The sequence below is a fragment of the Dendrobates tinctorius genome, unplaced genomic scaffold (assembly GCF_039654945.1).
Source record: "Dendrobates tinctorius isolate UK_male_01 unplaced genomic scaffold, ASM3965494v1 ptg000157l, whole genome shotgun sequence".
NCBI lineage: Eukaryota > Metazoa > Chordata > Amphibia > Anura > Dendrobatidae > Dendrobates > Dendrobates tinctorius.
The window spans coordinates 2047183-2068822 of record NW_027361824.1 but is presented as its reverse complement, the minus strand read 5'-3'; the positions used below and the strand labels follow the sequence as shown (position 1 = coordinate 2068822).

Below are 21640 nucleotides of genomic sequence, written 5' to 3'. Positions count from 1 at the left end.
TTATACCAGAGTGCTGATCTAGCGGGGGTGAGATCGTGTGACCTCAGGTTTTTTGTATATCAGTGTTACCATGGCTGGTCAGGAGACAAATGTTGTGAGTTCATTTTTCCCTTCACCATTGAGGTCTGATGAACTCCCTCCTCTAGTGAAGGAAGGTAGTGAGACTGATTACCAAACACCTGGGCAGCTAGATGATGACTGGGTGGCTAGAATTGAGGACTGGATATAAGGCTGCCGACGCCCTTCTTCCTGGCTGGTGATTCTGTTATGATGAGTCACCGAAGGAGGAAAAAACAAAATACCAGCTAAGTCCAGAAAAACCAGAGAGGTTGGCAGCTATCGGATTGCAGACCCCTGAACCTATCCACAACAACTAGCAGTAGCCGTGGGGGGTTCCTACGGTGCCCTAGACCCCTCGATCACAGCCGGAGAACTACATAGCCTAAAGACAGAAAGGGGAAAAACTAAACTGCCACAGAGCAGACCCCAAAGCAATAGGCAGCCCCCAACATATAATGACGGTGAAGCAAGATGAAAACACTAACACAGATAGAAAGATAGGTTGAGCAAATGATGGGGCCCAATCAAAATGAGCCAACCGACTGATAGGAAAAACAGGCCCTGAAGTCGCTAGGCTTCAAAAGACTATATCAGCACTCAGGTACAGTGGGGAAAAAAAGTATTTAGTCAGTCAGCAATAGTGCAAGTTCCACCACTTAAGATGAGAGGCGTCTGTAATTTACATCATAGGTAGACCTCAACTATGGGAGACAAACTGAGAAAAAAAAATCCAGAAAATCACATTGTCTGTTTTTTTTTCATTTTATTTGCATATTATGGTGGAAAATAAGTATTTGGTCAGAAAAAAAAATTTCATCTCAATACTTTGTGATATATCCTTTGTTGGCAATGACAGAGGTCAAACGTTTTCTGTAAGTCTTCACAAGGTTGCCACACACTGTTGTTGGTATGTTGGCCCATTCCTCCATGCAGATCTCCTCTAGAGCAGTGATGTTTTTGGCTTTTCGCTTGGCAACACGGACTTTCAACTCCCTCCAAAGGTTTTCTATAGGGTTGAGATCTGGAGACTGGCTAGGCCACTCCAGGACCTTGAAATGCTTCTTACGAAGCCACTCCTTCGTTGCCCTGGCGGTGTGCTTTGGATCATTGTCATGTTGAAAGACCCAGCCACGTTTCATCTTCAATGCCCTTGCTGATGGAAGGAGGTTTGCACTCAAAATCTCACGATACATGGCCCCATTCATTCTTTCATGTACCCGGATCAGTCGTCCTGGCACAGCCCCAAAGCATGATGTTTCCACCACCATGCTTTACAGTAGGTATGGTGTTTGATGGATGCAACTCAGTATTCTTTTTCCTCCAAACAAGACAAGTTGTGTTTCTACCAAACAGTTCCAGTTTGGTTTCATCAGACCATAGGACATTCTCCCAAAACTCCTCTGGATCATCCAAATGCTCTCCAGCAAACTTCAGACGGGCCCGGACATGTACAGGCTTAAGCAGTGGGACACGTCTGGCACTGCAGGATCTGAGTCCATGGTGGCGTAGTGTGTTACTTATGGTAGGCCTTGTTACATTGGTCCCAGCTCTCTGCAGTTCATTCACTAGGTCCCCCCGCGTGGTTCTGGGATTTTTGCTCACCGTTCTTGTGATCATTCTGACCCCACGGGGTGGGATTTTGCGTGGAGCACCAGATCGAGGGAGATTATCAGTGGTCTTGTATGTCTTCCATTTTCTAATTATTGCTCCCACAGTTGATTTCTTCACTCCAAGCTGGTTGGCTATTGCAGATTCAGTCTTCCCAGCCTGGTGCAGGGCTACAATTTTGTTTCTGGTGTCCTTTGACAGCTCTTTGGTCTTCACCATAGTGGAGTTTGGAGTCAGACTGTTTGAGGGTGTGCACAGGTGTCTTTTTATACTGATAACAAGTTTAAACAGGTGCCATTACTACAGGTAATGAGTGGAGGAAAGAGGAGACTCTTAAAGAAGAAGTTACAGGTCTGTGAGAGCCAGAAATCTTGATTGCTTGTTTCTGACCAAATACTTATTTTCCACCATAATATGCAAATAAAATGAAAAAAAAACAGACAATGTGATTTTCTGGATTTTTTTTCTCAGTTTGTCTCCCATAGTTGAGGTCTACCTATGATGTAAATTACAGACGCCTCTCATCTTTTTAAGTGGTGGAACTTGCACTATTGCTGACTGACTAAATACTTTTTTTCCCCACTGTATATTCTGAAGACAGAGCAAAAGATCAACAGATCAGAGACAAAAATGGAATTCAGCTCACCCCCGGCAGAACTCCCAAAAAACAAGGCAAAACACAAACAAAACTGAAGAGTACAAAGCAGAGCAGAAAAACTTAGCTTTGAGATGCAGGAATCAGAGTGGTCTCCAAGAATCCAGCAGGAAAATCACCAGCCAGGAAGAAGGGCGTCGGCAGCCTTATATCCAGTCCTCAATTCCAGCCACCCAGTCATCATCTAGCTGCCCAGGTGTTTGGTAATCAGTCTCACTACCTTCCTTCACTAGAGGAGGGAGTTCATCAGACCTCAATGGTGAAGGGAAAAATGAACTCACAACAGACAAATCTCCAGGAGTGGACCCTCTGGACCATGGCACTGAGGGGCCCCAGGCGAGCTGCCAGGTGGAGCCGACCCCTATACAGGGATCGTTAGGAGCAGGCCCAGGGGTTCGGGTACCACGATAGCCGGTACCGAGAGGGGCCGCTCAGGACGGACTGGAGTAGGAGTGCGAGACTGAAGCGTAGACAACAGAGCGGGATCACTGGAGACTAGACCGGAGTAGGAATGCAGGACTAGAGCATAGACAACAGGACAGAGCAGGAACATTGGAGGCAGGACTGGAGTAGGACTGTAGGACTGGAATGTGGATAGCAGGCTGGAGCAGGAACACCGGAGGCAGGACTGGAGTAGGACTGAAGTGTGGATAGCAGGGTGGAGCAGGAACACCAGAGGCAGGACTGGAGTAGGCCTGAAGGACTGGAGTGAGGATAGCAGGGTGGAGCAGGAACACCGGAGGCAGGACTGGAGTGTACATAGCTGGACCCATGGAGCACCGGATTGCGGGGCTACTGCAGGGACCATGGAAGGCAGGAGTGGCCTGATATGGCCCTGTCAGGTCTGTCATTGGTCCGTAGGTGCGTCCGGGTCAGGGCATTGCCGGAGCACAAGTAACAGGAGGGAGGCGCGGCCACGGCCTATGGCACATGCACATTGTATGTAGAGACCCCGTCGGCCACGAGCCTGTCAGAAGGGACCGCCGTGGCTGTCGGGCAGCGGGGCGCTGCGGCATGGGAGCGGAGGCCGGGTGATTATGCGGAGGTGGCGTGACAGTACCCCTTCCCCTAAGCCGCCCTCCCCTGAGATTAGCAAAAAATCTCTTGAGGATACGGGGAGCATTGATATTCTCCCGAGGTTCCCAGGATCTCTCCTCAGGACCAAAGCCCTTCCAGTCAATAAGAAAAAGAGTCCTACCTCTAACCTTCTTCATGGCGATGATGTCCTCCACCTCAAAGACATCATTGGCACCAACCGGCTGAGAACCAGGATCAGACACGGAATGGAAGCGATTCAGTACCACAGGTTTCAGGAGAGAGACGTGGAAGGTGTTCGGGACCCAGAGCGAAACGGCAACCTCAATTTGTAGGCGACTTCGTTGATACGTCCAAAAATTTCAAACGGACCAATGTAGCGTGGACCCAACTTGTAAGAAGGCAGTTTCAACTGGATAAATTTGGACGAGAGCCAGACTTTGTCCCCAACACGATACGGTGGGGAATCCAATCTCTTCTTGTCGGCATAATTCTTCATCCGATCAGCGACCCTCTTGAGTGACGTGTTGGTCTCAGCCCAGATCTTGGAAAATTCAGAGGACAAGGCGTTGGCCGTGGGTACCTCGGAGGCAGGGGTTATCGGAAGGGGAACACCAGGATGTCTGCCAAACACAATGAAAAACGGAGACTTGGCCGAGGACTCACCAGCATGGTTGTTATAGGCGAACTCTGCCCAGGGGAGTAAGTCAACCCAGTTGCTCTGGTGGGCGTTGGAGAAATGACTTAGATACCCAGTCAACGTCTGGTTGGTACGCTCCACCTGCCCTTTGGACTGTGGATGGTAGGCAGAGGAGAAGTCGAGGGAAACGTTCATGAGCTTACAAATTGCCCGCCAGAACTTGGAGGTGAACTGAACCCCTCGGTCAGACACAATGCGTTGAGGTAGTCCATGGAGTCTGAAGATCTGATGGATGAAAACTTTGGCCAACTCAGGAGCCGAGGGGAGACCGGGCAGAGGGACGAAGTGGGCCATCTTGGAGAAACGATCCACCACCACCAAGATGACTGTACAGCCAGAAGAACGGGGTAGGTCGGTGATGAAATCCATGGCAATGTTTTCCCAAGGAACCGCAAGGACGGGCAACGGAAGCAACAAAGCCGGACGGAGGTCGTCGTGGCACTTTGTTTCTTGCACAGGAGGGACAAGAGGCCAAGAAATCGAGCACATCTTGGCGAAGCATGGGCCACCAGTAGTGACGCGTGATAAGGGCAAGGTCTTCTTAGTTCCGGCATGGTCGGCCAGTCTGGAGGAGTGCCCCCATAGAAGGACCTTTAGCTTGAGGTTTTCGGGCACAAGAATCTTGCCAGGAGGTGGAGGAAGCCAGTTCACTGGAGCCACTGTGATGATTCTAGTGGGGTCAATGATATGCAAAGGTTCCTCCACTGTTTCGTGTGGCTGGAAGACCCTGGACAGAGCGTCGGCTTTGGTATTCTTGTTGCCGGGGCGAAAACGGAGCTCGAAGTCAAATCGGGCAAAAAATAAGGACCATCTGGCCTGACGAGGGTTGAGTCTCTGGGCAGACTGAAGATAGGCCAGATTCTTGTGATCCGAGAAGATTACAAAGGGATGGACAGCCCCCTCCAGGAGATGACGCCATTCTTCTAAGGCCAACTTTATGGCCAGTAGTTCCTGGTCGCCTATCGAGTAGTTACACTCGGATGGAGAGAAGGCCTTAGAGAAGAAGCCACAGGGGTGCAGACAACTGGAGGCAGATCTCTGGGACAATACTGCCCCGGCACCTGTCAAGGAAGCGTCCATTTCGAGTACAAAGGGTCGGTTGCTCTCGGGACGATGCAGCATCGGGGCCATGGAGAAAGAGGTCTGGTTATTGCGGAAAAGTGAGAGATGAATTGCCGGTAATAATTGGCGAATCCGAGAAACCGTTGTATCGCCCTTACTCCGACGGGGCGAGGCCATTTGAGAATGGCAGTCAGCTTCTCGGGATCCATCCTTAATCCAGCGTCGGAAATAATGTATCCCAGAAACGGCAGAGAGGTCTGTTCAAAGAGACATTTCTCTATCTTAGCATACAGGCGATTCTCCCGAAGACGCTCTAACACCAGACGGACACTCTTTCTGTGGGACGAGAGATCCGGAGAGAAGACGAGGATGTCGTCCAAGTACACGACCACACAGGAGTACAAGAGGTCCCGGACGATCTCGTTGATGAACTCTTGAAACACCGCAGGAGCATTGCAGAGACCAAAGGGCATGACCAGGTACTCGTATTGGCAGTCTCGAGTGTTGAAACCCGTCTTCCACTTGTCACCTGCGAGGATACGGACCAGATTATAGGCTCCCCTGAGGTCTAGCTTGGAGAAGACCTGAGCCCCACTGAGGCGGTCAAACAGCTCCGGAATGAGTGGAAGAGGGTACCTGTTCTTGATGGTAATCTCGTTCAAGCCCCTATAGTCAATGCACGGCCGTAGCGATCCATCCTTTTTCTTGACGAAGAAAAACCCGACTCCCACGGGCGAGGAGGACTTCCGTATAAAGCCTTTGCCGAGATTCTGCCGGACGTACTTGGACATGGCTACGTCTCTGCGGGAGACAGGGGGTAGATTCTGCCCCTTGGGGGGGTTCAACCGGGGACTAGTTCAATTGGGCAGTCAAAAGGCCGGTGTGGAGGAAAAACCTCTGCTTCCTTCTTATCAAAGACATCAGCGTAGGAACTGTAGGCTGAGGGAAGGCCCGGAAGGTCTGGGGGTGGCCGAGGAGCGTCCGCTAGACGGACAGGAGTCAGACAGCGAGCTTGGCACGGGTGCCCCCAGCGGAGTATTTCCCCTGAAGACCAGTCGAGGACAGGCTGATGAGTCCTTAACCATGGAAGACCGAGTAGAATCGCATGGGAGAGCTTGGGCAGAACGTAAAAGGCTATCTTCTCTCAATGTAAGGCTCCAACTTGCAACTCCACTTCCTCAGTGACCAAGGTGACGGACTCCTGTAGTGGTTTGCCATCCACTGCGGCAATCAGGCGAGGATTACATAGGGTAACCACGGGAATCTGGTATTTGTCCACCTCTTCACGCCGGATGAAGTTACCGGCCGAGCCCGAATCCACATAGGCCACCTTGGACCCACGTCTCTCCCCTGAAACCAAAATAACAGATGTAGTAAGAGGTTGAGAGGAATCATTAACACCTAGGGAGGCCTCTCTTACCTGACCTAGGTGGAGGAGTTTCCCTGTTTCTCAGGACAGGTACGGACAAAGTGTGACGAGCCTCCACAATAGAGGCATAGACCTTTTGCGCGCCTCTCTCTCCGATGCAACTCGGCCAACTTGAGGCGATCTACCTGCATGGATTCGACCGAGGAGGGAGACTGACAGACCGGATGGAAAAGGACGCTGGCCTGGTGGAACTCCTGTCTCTCGCTGACTCCCGGGCACGCTCCTGGAAGCATAGGTCAATGCGGGTGGCCAGCGAGATAAGGTCCTCCAAGGTGGTCGGGGTATCCCGACCCGCGAGTTCATCCTTTATTCTGCTCGAAAGGCCACGCCAGAATGCCCCTACCAAAGCCGCATTGTTCCAGCCGAGCCCAGAGGTGAGAGGGCGAAAGCGGATCGCGTAATGCCCGACCGTGAGAGAACCCTGATGTAGGTTAAAAAGAGACTCGGTGAGAGAGGCTAACCTACCCGGCTCGTCGAAAACCCTGTGAAAAGTATCCAAGAAGACCGGAAGACTCGAGACAACGGGATTGTCACGTTCCCAGAGAGGATTCAGCCAAGTCAGGGCCTCTCCCTTCAGATGGGACATAATAAAGGCCACTTTGGCCCGGACAGAGGGATATTGCTGAGGCAACCATTCAAAATGGAGGCTACACTGATTTAAGAACCCCCTGCAGAGTTTGGGATCACCAGTAAACCGCGGCGGCTTGGCGAGGTGGGGCGCCGGTAGAGCTGTAGACACGGGGGGAGGAGTCGGGATTGCGGTGGCAGACTGGAAGACCAACAAGCGGCAATCAAAGGAGGCCATGTAACTCAAAATATGGGCTTGAGTATCTCGTTGCTGACCCAGCTCCTGTTGAAGACTGGCCAGTTGAGTGGCATTTCCAGGATCAGCCACCTGCAGGGCCGACAAACGGGTGTCCATAGACTTCATGACGGACATGATGCGTCCCTGATTCTCCCGCAAAAAGAGCAACTCCTTCTGGGTAGCAGCAGTAGTACCGGCGTAGTCCATGGCCTGATCGTACTGTTACCATGGCTGGTCAGGAGACAAATCTCCAGGAATGGACCCTCTGGACCGTGGCACCGAGGGGCCCCGGGCGAGCTGCCAGGTGGAGCCGACCCCTATACAGGGATCGTTAGGAGCAGGCCCAGGGGTTCGGGTACCACGATAGCCGGTACCGAGAGGGGCGGCTCAGGACGGACTGGAGTAGGAGTGCGGGACTGAAGCATAGACAACAGAGCGGGATCACTGGAGACTAGACCGGAGTAGGAATGCAGGACTGGAGCATAGACAACAGGACGGAGCAGGAACACGGGAGGCAGGACTGGAGTAGGACTGGAGTGTGGATAGCAGGATGGAGCAGGATCACCGGAGGCAGGACTGGAGTAGGACTGAAGTATGGATAGCAGGGTGGAGCAGGAATACCGGCGGCAGGACTGGAGTAGGACTGAAGGATTGGAGTGAGGATAGCAGGGTGGAGCAGGAAAACCAGAGGCAGGAATGGAGTGTAGATAGCTGGACCCACGGAGCACCGGACTGCGGGGCTACTGCAGGGACCACGGAAGGCAGGACTGCGAGACTGCAGAGAGCACACGACGAAACAGGGCCCAGTGTGCTAGCAAACACAACGATCAGGTGCCTCCCTCAGGGGGAGCGGCCTGATATGGCCCTGTCAGGTCTGCCATTGGTCCGTAGGTGCTTCCGGGTCAGGGAATTGCCGGAGCACAAGTAACAGGAAGGAGGCGCGGCCGCGGCCTATGGCACATGCGCATTGCATGCAGAGCCCCCGTCGGCTGCAAGCCTGTCAGAAGGGACCGCCGTGGCTGTCGGGCGGCGGGGGGCTGCGGTGTGGGAGCGGAGGCCGGGTGAGTATGCGGAGGCGGCGTGACATTCAGAAGTGTTGGACTTTTTCAGGGTTTTGTGCGTGATTGCACACAGTGTCTTTTCTGTTCTGTCCTGTCTAGACAGCTTGCGCCCCACTGTTTGCTCTGTCTGTTCTCTGCCTGTGTTTGTGTCTCATCTTGTCTCACCGACAATATATGTTTGGGGGCTGTCTATTCCTTTGGGGATCTGCTCCGGGGCAGTTTAGATTTCATCTTTCTGTCTTTAGGCTTAGTTATGAAAAATGAGGATGATTGACCTCATGGAGATCAACATCCGACACTGCGGAGACACCATCACGTGTTTCTCAACGCAGTGATTCTAGAGCACTGCCCCCATCCCTTATGGGAAATATGCAGAAGCATGCAAATTAGTTTTTGCCAGTTTCCTACTCCACACTGATGAGGGGCAAATACCCCGAAACAGCTGTCTGTGGATGGATACCATGTTTTGGCATAGGTGGTTTCCTTAATTGGAGACTGCCCTTCCCGTGGTTGTTCCTTCCCGGTGAAAGACCTGGCTAGTCATGCTTGCGTTGAGAAACATGTGATGGTGTCTCCGCGGCTTCTGATTTGCATGCTTCTGCATATTTCCCATAAGGGATGGGGGCAGTGATCTAGAATCACTGCGTTGAGAAACACGTGATGGTGTCTCCGCAGTGTCGGATGTTGATCTCCATGAGGTCAATCATCCTCATTTTTCATAGTCTTCTACTAGGCATTGCTCCTACTAGCCAGTTTCCTACTCCACACTGATGAGGGGCAAATACCCCGAAACAGCTGTCTGTGGATGGATACCATGTTTAGGCTTAGTTAGTCCTCCGGCTGTGACGAAGCGTCTAGGGCATCGTAGGAATGCTCCACGGCTACTGCTAGTTGTGTGGATAGGATCAGGGGTCTGCAATCCTCTTATTTACCAACCTCTCTGGTCTTCTGGTGGCTTAGCCTGGTCCTGTCATCCTCCTCAGTGACCCATTCATAACAGCTTCCCTCTGCACATCGTGTCGGACAGAGGAGTCCAATTCACCTCCCGGTTCTGGAGAGCTCTATGTGGACTCATGAAAGTGTCATTGGACTTCTTTTCCGCCTATCACCCCCAAACCAATGGGCAGGTGGAACGTACCAACCAAATCCTTACGTCCTATCTCCGTCACTTTTCAAATGCTCATCAGAATGACTGGGTCAGTCTACTCCCTTGGGCTGAGTTCGCCTACAATAACCACTCCAGTGAATCGTCCACCAAGTCTCCTTTCTTCACCGTCTTTGGACAGCATCCCAGTGTGCCTCTACCGGTACTTCCTGTCTCGGGGGGTACCTGCTGCCGATTTTCTGTCTGTGGAGTTCTCCAGGGTATGGCAGGAGACCAAAACCGCTGGACGTTCCTCCGTATCTCTCTCGTGACAAGGTGTGGCCATCCTCCAGATACATCCGCCTGAAGGTACCATCTTACAAGCTGGGCCCCCGTTACATTGGTGCTTTTGAGGTCCTCAGGCGCATTAATGATGTTGCATACACACTGAAGTTACCTCCTTCACTCCGTATTCCCAATTCCTTCCATGTGTCTCTCCTAAAACCTGTGGTTCTTAACCGGTTTCATCCTTCTCCAGGCCACACTCCCCAGCCTGTGGACTTGGGGGATGAGTTTGAGGTGAATGACATTTTGGCCATGAAGAAGGTAAGAGGGAGAACCATGTTCTTAATTGATTGGAAGGGTTTCGGCCCTGAGGAAAGGTCATGGGAACCCAGGGAGAATATCCACGCACCCCAGATTTTAGGTTCATGTTTGCACCAAGTTCTTTATGCGCACACGCGCTCTTCTCAGCTCTGTCTCCGGGCCTGTCCTCTCTATGGTATTGGAGGACCTGACCCGGAAGTCCTAGTGCTCATGTGCTATATCAGGCTACCTCTATATGGTAGGTGCCTGATTATTGTTGTGCTTACTGGCTTGGTCTGCCTTGTCCTTGCCTGGCTGTGCGCTGTATTCTGGTCCTCTGCCTTGTGCTCTGTAGTGCCTCCTGGCACACGCTCTAATCCTGTACTCTGCCTTGTGCTCAGTTGTGCCTCCTGGCACACGCTCTAATCCTGTACTCTGCCTTGTGCTCAGTTGTGCCTCCTGGCACACGCTCTAATCCTGTACTCTGCCTTGTGCTCAGTTGTGCCTCCTGGCACACGCTCTGATCCTGTACTCTGCCTTGTGCTCTGTAGTGCCTCCTGGCACACGCTCTGATCCTGTACTCTGCCTTGTGCTCAGTTGTGCCTCCTGGCACACGCTCTTATCCTGTACTCTGCCTTGTGCTCTGTAATGCCTCCTGGCACACGCTCTAATCCTGTACACTGCCTTGTGCTCTGTTGTGTCTCCTGGCACACGCTCTAATCCTGTACTCTGCCTTGTGCTCAGTTGTGCCTCTTGGCACACGCTCTAATCCTGTACTCTGCCTTGTGCTCAGTTGTGCCTCCTGGCACACGCTCTGATCCTGTACTCTGCCTTGTGCTCTGTAGTGCCTCCTGGCACACGCTCTAATCCTGTACTCTGCCTTGTGCTCAGTTGTGCCTCCTGGCACACGCTCTAATCCTGTACACTGCCTTGTGCTCAGTTGTGCCTCCTGGCACACGCTCTAATCCTGAACTCTGCCTTGTGCTCAGTTGTGCCTCCTGGCACACGCTTCTGATCCTGTACTCTGCCTTGTGCTCTGTAATGCCTCCTGGCACACGCTCTAATCCTGTACTCTGCCTTGTGCTCAGTTGTGCCTCCTGGCACACGCTCTTATCCTGTACTCTGCCTTGTGCTCAGTTGTGCCTCCTGGCACACACTCTAATCCTGTACTCTGCCTTGTGCTCAGTTGTGCCTCCTGGCACACGCTCTGATCCTGTACTCTGCCTTGTGCTCTGTAGTGCGTCCTGGCACACGCTCTAATCCTGTACTCTGCCTTGTGCTCAGTTGTGCCTCCTGGCACACGCTCTTATCCTGTACTCTGCCTTGTGCTCTGTAATGCCTCCTGGCACACGCTCTAATCCTGTCCTCTGCCTTGTGCTCTGTTGTGTCTCCTGGCACACGCTCTAATCCTGTACTCTGCCTTGTGCTCAGTTGTGCCTCCTGGCACACGCTCTGATCCTGTACTCTGCCTTGTGCTCTGTAGTGCGTCCTGGCACACGCTCTAATCCTGTACACTGCCTTGTGCTCTGTTGTGCCTCCTGGCACACGCTCTGATCCTGTAGTCTATCCTCAGTTGTCCCTCCTGGCACACCTTCTGCCTAGCCTTGCACTCTGGCGTGCTCCTTAGCACGCGCCCTGCTTTGCTCGCTCCCGGGTGTGCTTGTCTGTGCACGCCATACGTGCTCTCATGTACCCGCCTAGCACTATCCTGTATCTAGCGCACTCCCGTGTACTCGCCTTGTGTTCTCCTGTACTCTCCGTGCCTCCGTACACTCGTCCAGTACCGTCCAGTACCCGGCGTGTTCCTGTGTCCACGCTTTGCACGTTCCTGCAGACACACTCGTATCTCCTGTGAGCCGGCCGCCTGGTGCCAGCAGTCGCGGTACCTCACCCCCTGGGGTTTGCCCCTGACACTCCCTGTATAGGGGGTGGTCCTAGGTCAGCTCGCCCTGGGAGGGTTGGTGCCGCGACCCAGAGGGTCCACTCCAGGAGTCGTCACAGTCTACTACTTGTTCCTCAAAAGGCCTTCCCAGATTGTGGACACTATGCAGAGCTAGCAGTGAGTAGTGTGACCGGTTGTCTCTCTCCAGGTCATCGGGACGGCCAGACGTCGAGTGCCTCTTTGACGCACGTCTATGGCAGCCGATGTGCGGAGCCCAACTCTTGTCCTGACCTCCTGTTCTGCAGCCAGAATTCCGGTTGTAGACTTTCCTGATCTTATCTACAGGATGGATTTCCTGAGCATAGTAGTCAGCTTTTGTCTTTGTGACTTCTCTGCCTATGGAGCAAAAACTCTCCGCTGTGTTAATGCCAGAACGGAGCATATGTGCAAAGACATCCTGGCACGGACAGGCTCCTCCTAACCTGTGTGCCTCACACAGCGAGCGTCTATAGAAGGAGGTGATGTCACTGTAGTTAGGATGGCGTCTTTGGATTGGTCGTCCTAAGATGATCGAAGACTCAATAGATGATGTAACAGACGAGCCACTAACAATATAGTAACAATAAGGACGCAATGCTTCCGGAAGCGGCATGAAAGGAGTCATAAGTGATCACGACCTCCTCCGGATCCTGAAATTAGAGCCAATCAGCAAATTGAAGCCTCATTCGCTTTTAGCACCACAATTTGGCTGTAGAACGGTGTTAGTTATGTATATTAAATAGTTAATTGTGTAAATGCCACAGAAAATCAGAATAACTGTCCTACGTTTGGGCAGTTCTGGGTTTATCGGGGCATAATGGGGCAGATCTGGTATTCTGCAGGCCGGGGACACTGGGACATGAAAAATACAGCATTCATCCGCTCTGCGGCCTCCAATGTCCCTATGTGCACGTATCTGATTATGGGGGAGGATTCACACTCTGTATAATACATTACTGATGATGGGGGAGGGATTCCAGACCACAAAGGATGCTGGGGGTTGTGGTCCAGGGGTGGGCAGGAAGCACTTTGAGTAGAGAGGGGGCTGCAAATCTCATCACAAAAAAACCTCCGGAGACCGGAGAAGACGCGTCAACCACATTTGAGGATTCTTATTGTTTTCCTTCCCTGAAAACCCCTTTAATAATCCTCCTCCCCCTGCCCAGGTGCTGCGCTCCCCCACCTGCAGAACCTCCCAGCGCAGTGTGAGAAGATCTAGAGATCCCGGACAGGTGAGGTCCCTAACCGCGTCCATAACGGTATCTGTAGACAGAGTGTTTTACGCCCAGATACGCCGGATTCCATCATTTGCTCCATTTATGGTGAGAACTTTAACAAATTTGGTGCAAATAAAGGCAATGCGGCTCCCGGGGAATATCCCTTGTGCCCGGCTGCATCGACCTCCTGTGAGCAGGCTCGGACTGGCCCATAGGGTAACAGGGCAATCCCCCGGTGGGCCCCTGTGCAGATTTTGGCCCCCAATCCCATTGTGTGGGCAGTACTTGGCATAATTCACTTGATTCTCTCTGTACCGAAAAACGCAGCATCTCATTAACCAAACTACCAGCTCATTATTCTATGGAGCTGTAAGTAAATTTGTGACCGAGGGGAGTGTAATATTTGAACACAGGTGAAAAGTGGCCCCCAAAGTCAATGTTACTGGTGGGCCCCTAGCACCCCAGTCCGACTCTGCCTGTGAGTAATCATCAGTTTATGAGGAACTGCAAGCACCAGACAGTGATGAAGCCGGACGAGCGCGGCGTACGCCCAGCAGGGAGCGTATAGGATGACGTGCGGCCCCTAATGCTAAGATATTGCACTGCGGCGCCATTCTAATGGGGATGAAAGCTCCCTATTCGCCAATCGGTGGTCGGACTGCAACCGTTCTAAAAGTTACCATCCGGTGACACCTTGCCTTCACTGAAGATCCGTTTAAGACGGCGCTGTATCTGCAGGGAAAAGCTGCGGGCAGCATTGTGTACAATGATCAGATGGCGCTCACCTTCCCCGAGTCCAGGGCCGACTCTCCACCACTGCTCCAGTCTCCACATATCAGCAGCAGTTCCGAGGTCACCGCTGCAGACAGTCAGAGACCGGAGCACCAGGAGCCGAGGAAGGGGAGTACCATCGGATTTAATTAGTTGTACACAGTTCAGGTCAATACAAGGGAGAAATGTGACAGTGGACAGCCCCTTTAATAGAGAGTTAGTGCAACCTGTAGTAAAGGTTGATACCAGAACCATCGTTCAGCCATAACGTACACCTTCTCCCTCATCGATCACCCCCTTCACTGTGTCCATGTAGATTTTTTAGCGAGAAGCTGCTGACCTCTCCGCACATCATCCGTGGGTCACCGCTTCTGTATTACTGATGTTAATAGATCCGATGAATCCAAGTTTCTCAGCAATATGGCCATCCTAACTCCGGCCCTGATGTCTGAGCTTCATCACATAGTGGCAAGGGACTGTAGGCACCTACCTGATCCCTCAAACTATGGGGTACCCTAGTTTATCTCTCTCCCCTGGATAGGATCACTGAGCTGCTGAGCGGAGAGGTGAGCGCTGCCGGGAATGCTGGGACAGTATATAATAACGCCGGGGGAGGGGTCTGCTAATGGCGGATCATTGTGTGTGTCAGGTTCCTATAAGGTGTCAGGACGTCACCGTCTATTTCTCCATGGAGGAGTGGGAGTATCTAGAAGGTCACAAGGATCTGTACAAGGACGTCATGATGGAGGATCACCGGCCCCTCACATCTCCAGGTAAGAGGAGACCGTACTGATCATAGAGGAGAGGCCGGGTCTGAGGTCACCTGGACTCCCCATCATCTGGTCATCACCTGTAGACGATGTATTCAGTCACTGTGTATATTTCCTATAGATGAGTCCAGCCCGAGAAATCCACCAGAGAGAAGTCCCAGTCCTCTGTATTCTCAGGATCATCCAGAGGAGAAGCAGAATGTCCTCCTGGATCATCAGGTAGATGGAGCTGAGGTTTCTGGGATTCACCTATAGACCGCTGTAATGAAGCTTTCTAGTAACGTTCTGTAGCAGTGGACTGTACTCGAGGTGTCGGCTGGGGTCGGTAGCAGCTACAAATTGTTAGTTACTGGTTTCATAAAACATGAAGTTCCATTTCCTCCAGTTTGGACATCCACGTGGCCAGTGATACTCAGTGAGGATGAATGTTGAGTTCTGTTGTGTAGATGGAAATTTCATCACAATGCCAGTCATCTGCTACTAAGGCTGGAATAATATTGTCATGTATTGTTGGCTGTGTTCAGAATTTGTTTCTGCCATACGTTTGTGCCTCTGTTGTGCCTTCCATCTAAAGAACTCCAGATGAAACCACTCATTACAAGGAGGCAGATGGAGTCACCCTGTCCGGCCTCTATTGTGACATTGATAATTTAGGGAAGCACAGCCTACCACGCTTTTGTGTCCAACTAAGGATATGGACAATGTCAGTGTGGAGGCCAGACAGAGTACGATGTCTCTCCTTGGGGGATTCCATCAGAATCCCATTTTTTAAGGGTATCAGATGGATATGTGGCAGAAACATAATGTGAACCCTTGACTTAGAAGTTAAGGTGATCGTCCTACTCGTTTCCAGCTCTCCTCTAGGTCATGATGGTCAGATTCGGGCACCAAAATCATCTTGAAGTCATAATTCATTTATCCAAGAATCCGGTGAGCAGCTTTACACAATCAGGAATCCACAAGAGATAACGCAGACGAGAGCAGCCCCTCTAGTTGGGCTGGTGAGGTTTCCGTCTCCGGCAGTAAAAATCTTCTGTAGCCTAAAAATTGTGACATTGCTCAATAACCGAAGAACTGTTGTTATAAGACACAATTGCATTCCCCGAGATTAACAGATCAGTGCAGTAAAGGATTTGGTCGGTTGGTGATCCCATCTGATCGCCACTGGATGAGATCAAATTGGTTCATGACTTCTGGAGGTTTTGTTAGTCACCTGATAAGATGATAAATCTTGTTCTTTCTTTCTTTTTTCTTCTCATGTTCTAAATGTGGGCTCTTTGCAGGAAAATCAAGGTGAAATAACAAATGAACTCGAAAAATCCACACCAGGATTAATAAGTGGTAAGCGCCACATTGATAAATCTCGTGTTTTCTTCTACCCTTTGATTTACCAGACTGCGTTCACCTAAAATGTTCCATCTATTTTCCAATGGAGGAGACATCTATGGCATGAAAACCTGCCGATATTTTTCTAAATTCATCCTATGAGTTGGATCGGTTGATAACTACACATTGTTTTACTACAAAGCTCGTAGAAATATTAAATTATATTTAAATATGTCTTCCAGAAAAATGTCTTCCTCGTGGTCATTTGTATTATTATTATTTTTTTAATTCAGTGCCGTTCCATCATATTGCCTGTCACTAATACAATGAAACAAAATAGGAAGGGATGCACTGATGAAATTGTATTCAGTAATAATAAAAATGTAATAATGTCCTCCATCCTGGGCCCCTTCCTGAAATATCTTCCTTTCTGGGCCCCTTCCTGTAATAATGTCCTTTGTCCTGGGCCCTTTCCTGTATTAATCTGGACTCCTTCCTGTAACAATGTCCCTTATGCTGCTCCCTTCTAGTAATAATGCCCCCCCTCCTCCTGGGCGCCTTCCTATAACAATGTCCCTGGTCCTGAGCCCCTTCCTGTAATAATGTCCCATGTTCTGGGCCCTTCCTGTAATAATGTCCCATGTTCTGGGCCCTTCCTGTAATAATGTCCCATGTTCTGGGCCCTTCCTGTAATAATGTCCCATGTTCTGGGCTCCTTCCTGTAATAATGTCCCTCACACTGCCTCCTTCCTATAACAATGTCCCTCATCCTGAGCCCCTTCCTGTAATAATGTCCTGTGTCCTTGGCCTCTTCTTGTAATAATGTCCCAAGTTCTGGCCCCCTTCCTGTAATAATATCCTCTGTTCTGGGCTCCTTTCTGTAATAATGTCCCTCATGCTGCCTCCTTCCTATAACAATGTCCCTGGTCCTGGGCCTCTTCCTGCAATAATGTCTTCTGACCTGGGCCCCTTCCTGTAATAATGTCCCATGTTCTGGGCCTCTTCCTGTAATAGTGTCCATGGCTGCAGCATCTCTAGTTTTTCTCTCATCAGGCACATCGGGAACATCATTTGTCAGTGATTACACAGGAGCTTCCGGCAGCGGATTTGATGATTTTGGGTCCTTCCTATAACAATGTTCCTCATCCTGAGCCCCTTCCTGTAATAATGTCCTCTGTCCTGGGCCCCTTCCTGTAATAATGTCCCATGTTCTGGCCCCCTTCCTGTAATAATATCCTCTGTTCTGGGCTCCTTTCTGTAATAATGTCCCTCACACTGCCTCCTTCCTATAAAATGTCCCTGGTCCTGGGCCTCTTTCTGCAATAATGTCTTCTGACCTGGGCCCCTTCCTGTAATAATGTCCCATGTTCTGGGCCTCTTCCTGTAATAGTGTCCATGGCTGCAGCATCTCTATTTTTTCTCGCATCAGGCACATCGGGAACGTCATTTGTCAGTGATTACACAGGAGCTTCCGGCAGCGTATTTGATGATTTTGGGTCCTTCCTATAACAATGTCCCTCGTCCTGAGCCCCTTCCTGTAATAATGTCCTCTGTCCTGGGCTCCTTTATGTAATAATGTCCCTCACACTGCCTCCTTCCTATAACAATGACCCTGGTCCTGGGCCTCTTCCTGTAATAATGTCTTCTGACCTGGGCCCTTCCTGTAATAATGTCCCATGTTCTGGGCCCCTTCCTGTAATAATATCCTCTTTGAATGTTGAGAAATGTATATTTTAGTGACCTAATAGATGTTATACAGAGTAGGATTTCTAAATTTGTACATGAAACTGTAGATTCTATTTTCGATCACAGGACAAAGTACATGTATATTGAATGAACAACACTGATCAGTTGGTTGCATTCTATTCTGATACATGTCTTACTGTTTTCTCCTCCACACAGAAATGATAAAATATCAATCAAAATTATTAAGATTTTGGTATTTTTTTTTAAATTTTTTTCAGATGAAAAACAGAGGAGAATCTCCCATGGACACCTCTTTTTATCTCCCGCTAATGAAGTAGAAGATAATCAATCACATATCGGGAGAAATAGCACTGGAAATAGACTGGGTAAAATTTGGGCATGTTCTGAATGTGGGAAATGCTTTAATCATAAGTTATATTTTAAGAAACATATAAGAACCCACACAGGGGAGAAGCCGTATTCATGTTCTGAATGTGGGAAATGCTTTTTGGTTAAAGATCATCTGGAGACGCATCAGAAAACTCACCAAGTAGAGAAGCCATTTTCATGTTCTGAATGTGGGAAATGTTTTAATCACAAGTCATATTTTAACAAACATCTAAGAACTCACACAAAGGAGAAGCCGTTTTCGTGTTAATGTGAAAAAATGTTTTACCCAGGGAGAAGAAATTTTCATGTTCGGAATGTGGAAAACCTTATGAAACGTGTTAAGAACTCACATAGAGGAGGAGCCGTTATAATGCAGCTGCGGGGCAGAACAGCTGATCAGCTGGTGCAATCCAGAGACGGGTGCCCTCTGTAGTTTATTCGGTAAACCCTATAGCTTGCCGAATAAGAGGGACCCCGAACAAATTCGCTCAAGTCTAGTTATAACTGGATATTGAAAAACCCTGGGTAGAAATAGACTGACCCAAATGTGTGTTTTACATAAGCTTCTTCTATGAGGTGTGAGTATAGGACGCTAACAATGTCCTTATGTATGGCTACTCACAAAATAAAATTGTGACGCAACTCTGATCGGCGCTCATGATGATCGAGCCCTAGACTGGAAGCCACGGGTTCCGAGTCCGACATCACCAGACCCCGCCCACCCCTGACACGACAAGGGGTGATGAATGACGCCAGCACAAACCACTATCATATAGTTGAACAATAACAAATAAGGAGTGTTATAAAGAAAAAATTTAAATCCATACATCTCTAGAGAGGGGACATATCATCCTCCCATTGAACATTTGGTAACAATTATTTCTGGAGAAGTGAGAAAGAACAGACACTTCAACCTTTAATGAAGTAGGGACCTCATGCCATGACAAGGTAATTACAGTAGAGATCTGCTGAGAAACAGACACCAAGCCTAGGATTCATATATTCAGAGGCAGAGAAGTACACTTCCAGGCAAGAGCTTCTTCTTCTTCTTCAAAGCACTGATTGCAGACTTTTTCAAACCAGTGGCCAGTGTTGAATATTGGGGTTAGCATTGATCTGATATTTATGGGAGAAATATTTTCATAGTTGTAGCGAAGAAACAAATGTAACACAGTCACTGACATCACCATAAGGCCATTCTAACCAATCCAAGTTTATATCAGTCTGATGGATGATGCTATCCATTCCATGTTTCATCTCTATATAAAGGTAAAATCGCAATAGGAAAGATGACTACAGTATCTACCGCCTGGAACCTCCAGGGGCAAAGATATCCTGAAAGTTCAAGATCTCATAATCTTCTAAAAGACATAGCACATCCCACGTCAAGCCCCAATATGAACTCACCAAGGGGAAGTATCTGGGCGTAACCTTGATTTAATAAAAAGCATAATTTGGGTTTTTGTATTTTGGCAGTCCTGGAAGGTGCCGCTTGCTGTGGGTTCTGTCCTCCCTCCACTAAGCTCTGAGCCATATCTGTGACAAAGATTTAGTAATTTTTATTTTATTATCCCTTTTATTGCATGTGATTGCCTATACCATATTGTTTTGTCCCCATGTTGTAACATCTTTGTATATTTCTATAAACAGTGCCTATCTTTCCAGATTAAATATAATAGCTCTGTTCCTCTATCACTGTAAACCGCACCCTGAAGCCATACGCTACCTGTAACAGAGCTCCAATCAGCCTGTATAAATGATCGGTTGATGCAGCAAGTAGTCCTTTTCTTTGTTGGCAGTGACCGTATATATATATATATATATATATATATATATATTTCATGCACTGGAATCGGAAGTGTATATACCATACACTCACTGTGAGTTCTCCAATAACCGGCTTAGTAATGGAAGCAGCCGCGAGCTTGTCCGTCGCTCGTCAGTCAGTTGTGTAATTGCCCTGGTGAATTGAGGCAGCTTAGTTGGGTTCCCTGACAAGTTGGTGGCTGTGGTGGGATCTGTATGATCTCTTCTATGTGTATTTCTATGCAGTCGCACACTCCGGTCCCAGCAGGGTTTTCATGCGAGAGACTCGTTTTTTATGTTTTGGCACTTTTACACTTTTTGTCTTGTTTTTTATTTTTTTTTTATGGTGTTCACTAAAGGGGTTAACTAGTGGGATAGTTTTATAGAGCGGGTCGTTACGGACCCGGTGATACAAAATATGTGTACTTTTATTGTTTTTTTTTTTCATTTACATAAATGTATCTATTGGAAAAAAAATTTTTTCTTTATTTAGGATTCTTTTTTTAAATATTTTCACACATTCTAATATTATTTTTAAACTTTTTTTACATTGTTCCAGTATGGGACATCACTTTATAATGCCAGATCGCTGATCGAACACTCTGCACTGCAGAGTATGGGTGAGTGCACATGGTGTGGATTGTGCTGCGGATTTTTCCGCTCGGATTTGCAGGTAAATCCACAGGTAAAGTGACCTGCGGTTTACCTGCGGCTTTGCCGGTGGTTTTCCTCTGCATTTTGACACCTGGACAATGGAACAGGTGTCAAACCATTGTGGAATCCGCAGAAAGAATTGACATGCTGTGGATTTAAAACTGCAGCAAATATGGGTCGCCGTCGTACACCCGGGGCAGCGGGGTACTCGGTACCGGGCCGGTGTCGAGGTGGGAATGTGTCACAGCAGCGGTGACCCGGTCCGTGGCCCTGGGCGCCCAATATCAATGGTGGTGTTGTTAATGGTGTTAAAGTTTATATGAATAGTTCGTGACGCCACCCATAGTGTTTGGCAAGTAAGGTGGTAAGCCAACGCTGCATGCAGATCCGCTGGGACTGATGGTGTGGTGCAGCAGAGATGGTATAGCTCCCCACAGGTGGAGCTGTAGTCCCAGGGCAGTGTAGGTGCATTGGATGAGGAGAGGCGCAGAATGGTATGGAGGCTGGTACTCAGGTGTAGCGGTGCTGGAATAACTGGAGGACACCAGAGTGTGCGGTTCCAAAGCTTTACTCACTGTTTGCAGTTCACACAACTGCCTGCCTCCGTACTGTGTTCTCCAGGTCAGGGCTCCAGCCAACCTCCAGGCAGGATAGGATTCTCCCTTCCACACTCCGCCAACTTGTACTTTACTGAACGACTCCTCCAAAGCGCCTTTAGGTGCGAAGCACTCCAGTACTTGGTTACTCTGGAATGCCTCTCTCTAGGTGTTCCTAGTCTCTACTTGTATGACAGACAGCTGTAGCCTGCTTCCGGGACTCCTCTCTTCATCCCGGCTCTCTTCAGTTGCTCTTGTGTCCCAAGTCTATGATGGCAGCAAGGCGTTAGCGGCTCACTACTCCTCCGGTGTCTGTTGCCAGACATAAAGATCCAATCAACCTCGGGGACCGGGCCCCGGCCTTTGCGCTCTCTGGACTGGAAGGGTTCTCTCTCTTTCTCAACCTGCTTCCCACCGTC

General features: G+C 49.5%; 1 protein-coding gene across 1 annotated transcript in view; it reads left to right on the top strand.

The window, feature by feature from the left end:
- LOC141051429 (uncharacterized) overlaps positions 1-21640 on the top strand; it is a 233229-nt gene that overhangs the window by 176173 nt on the left and 35416 nt on the right. Inside the window, 6 exon segments of the mRNA XM_073548361.1 lie at positions 12175-12282; positions 13113-13237; positions 14643-14766; positions 14885-14982; positions 16047-16104; positions 18054-18417. Of these exon segments, the coding sequence (XP_073404462.1) occupies positions 12175-12282; positions 13113-13237; positions 14643-14766; positions 14885-14982; positions 16047-16104; positions 18054-18417 (877 nt within the window).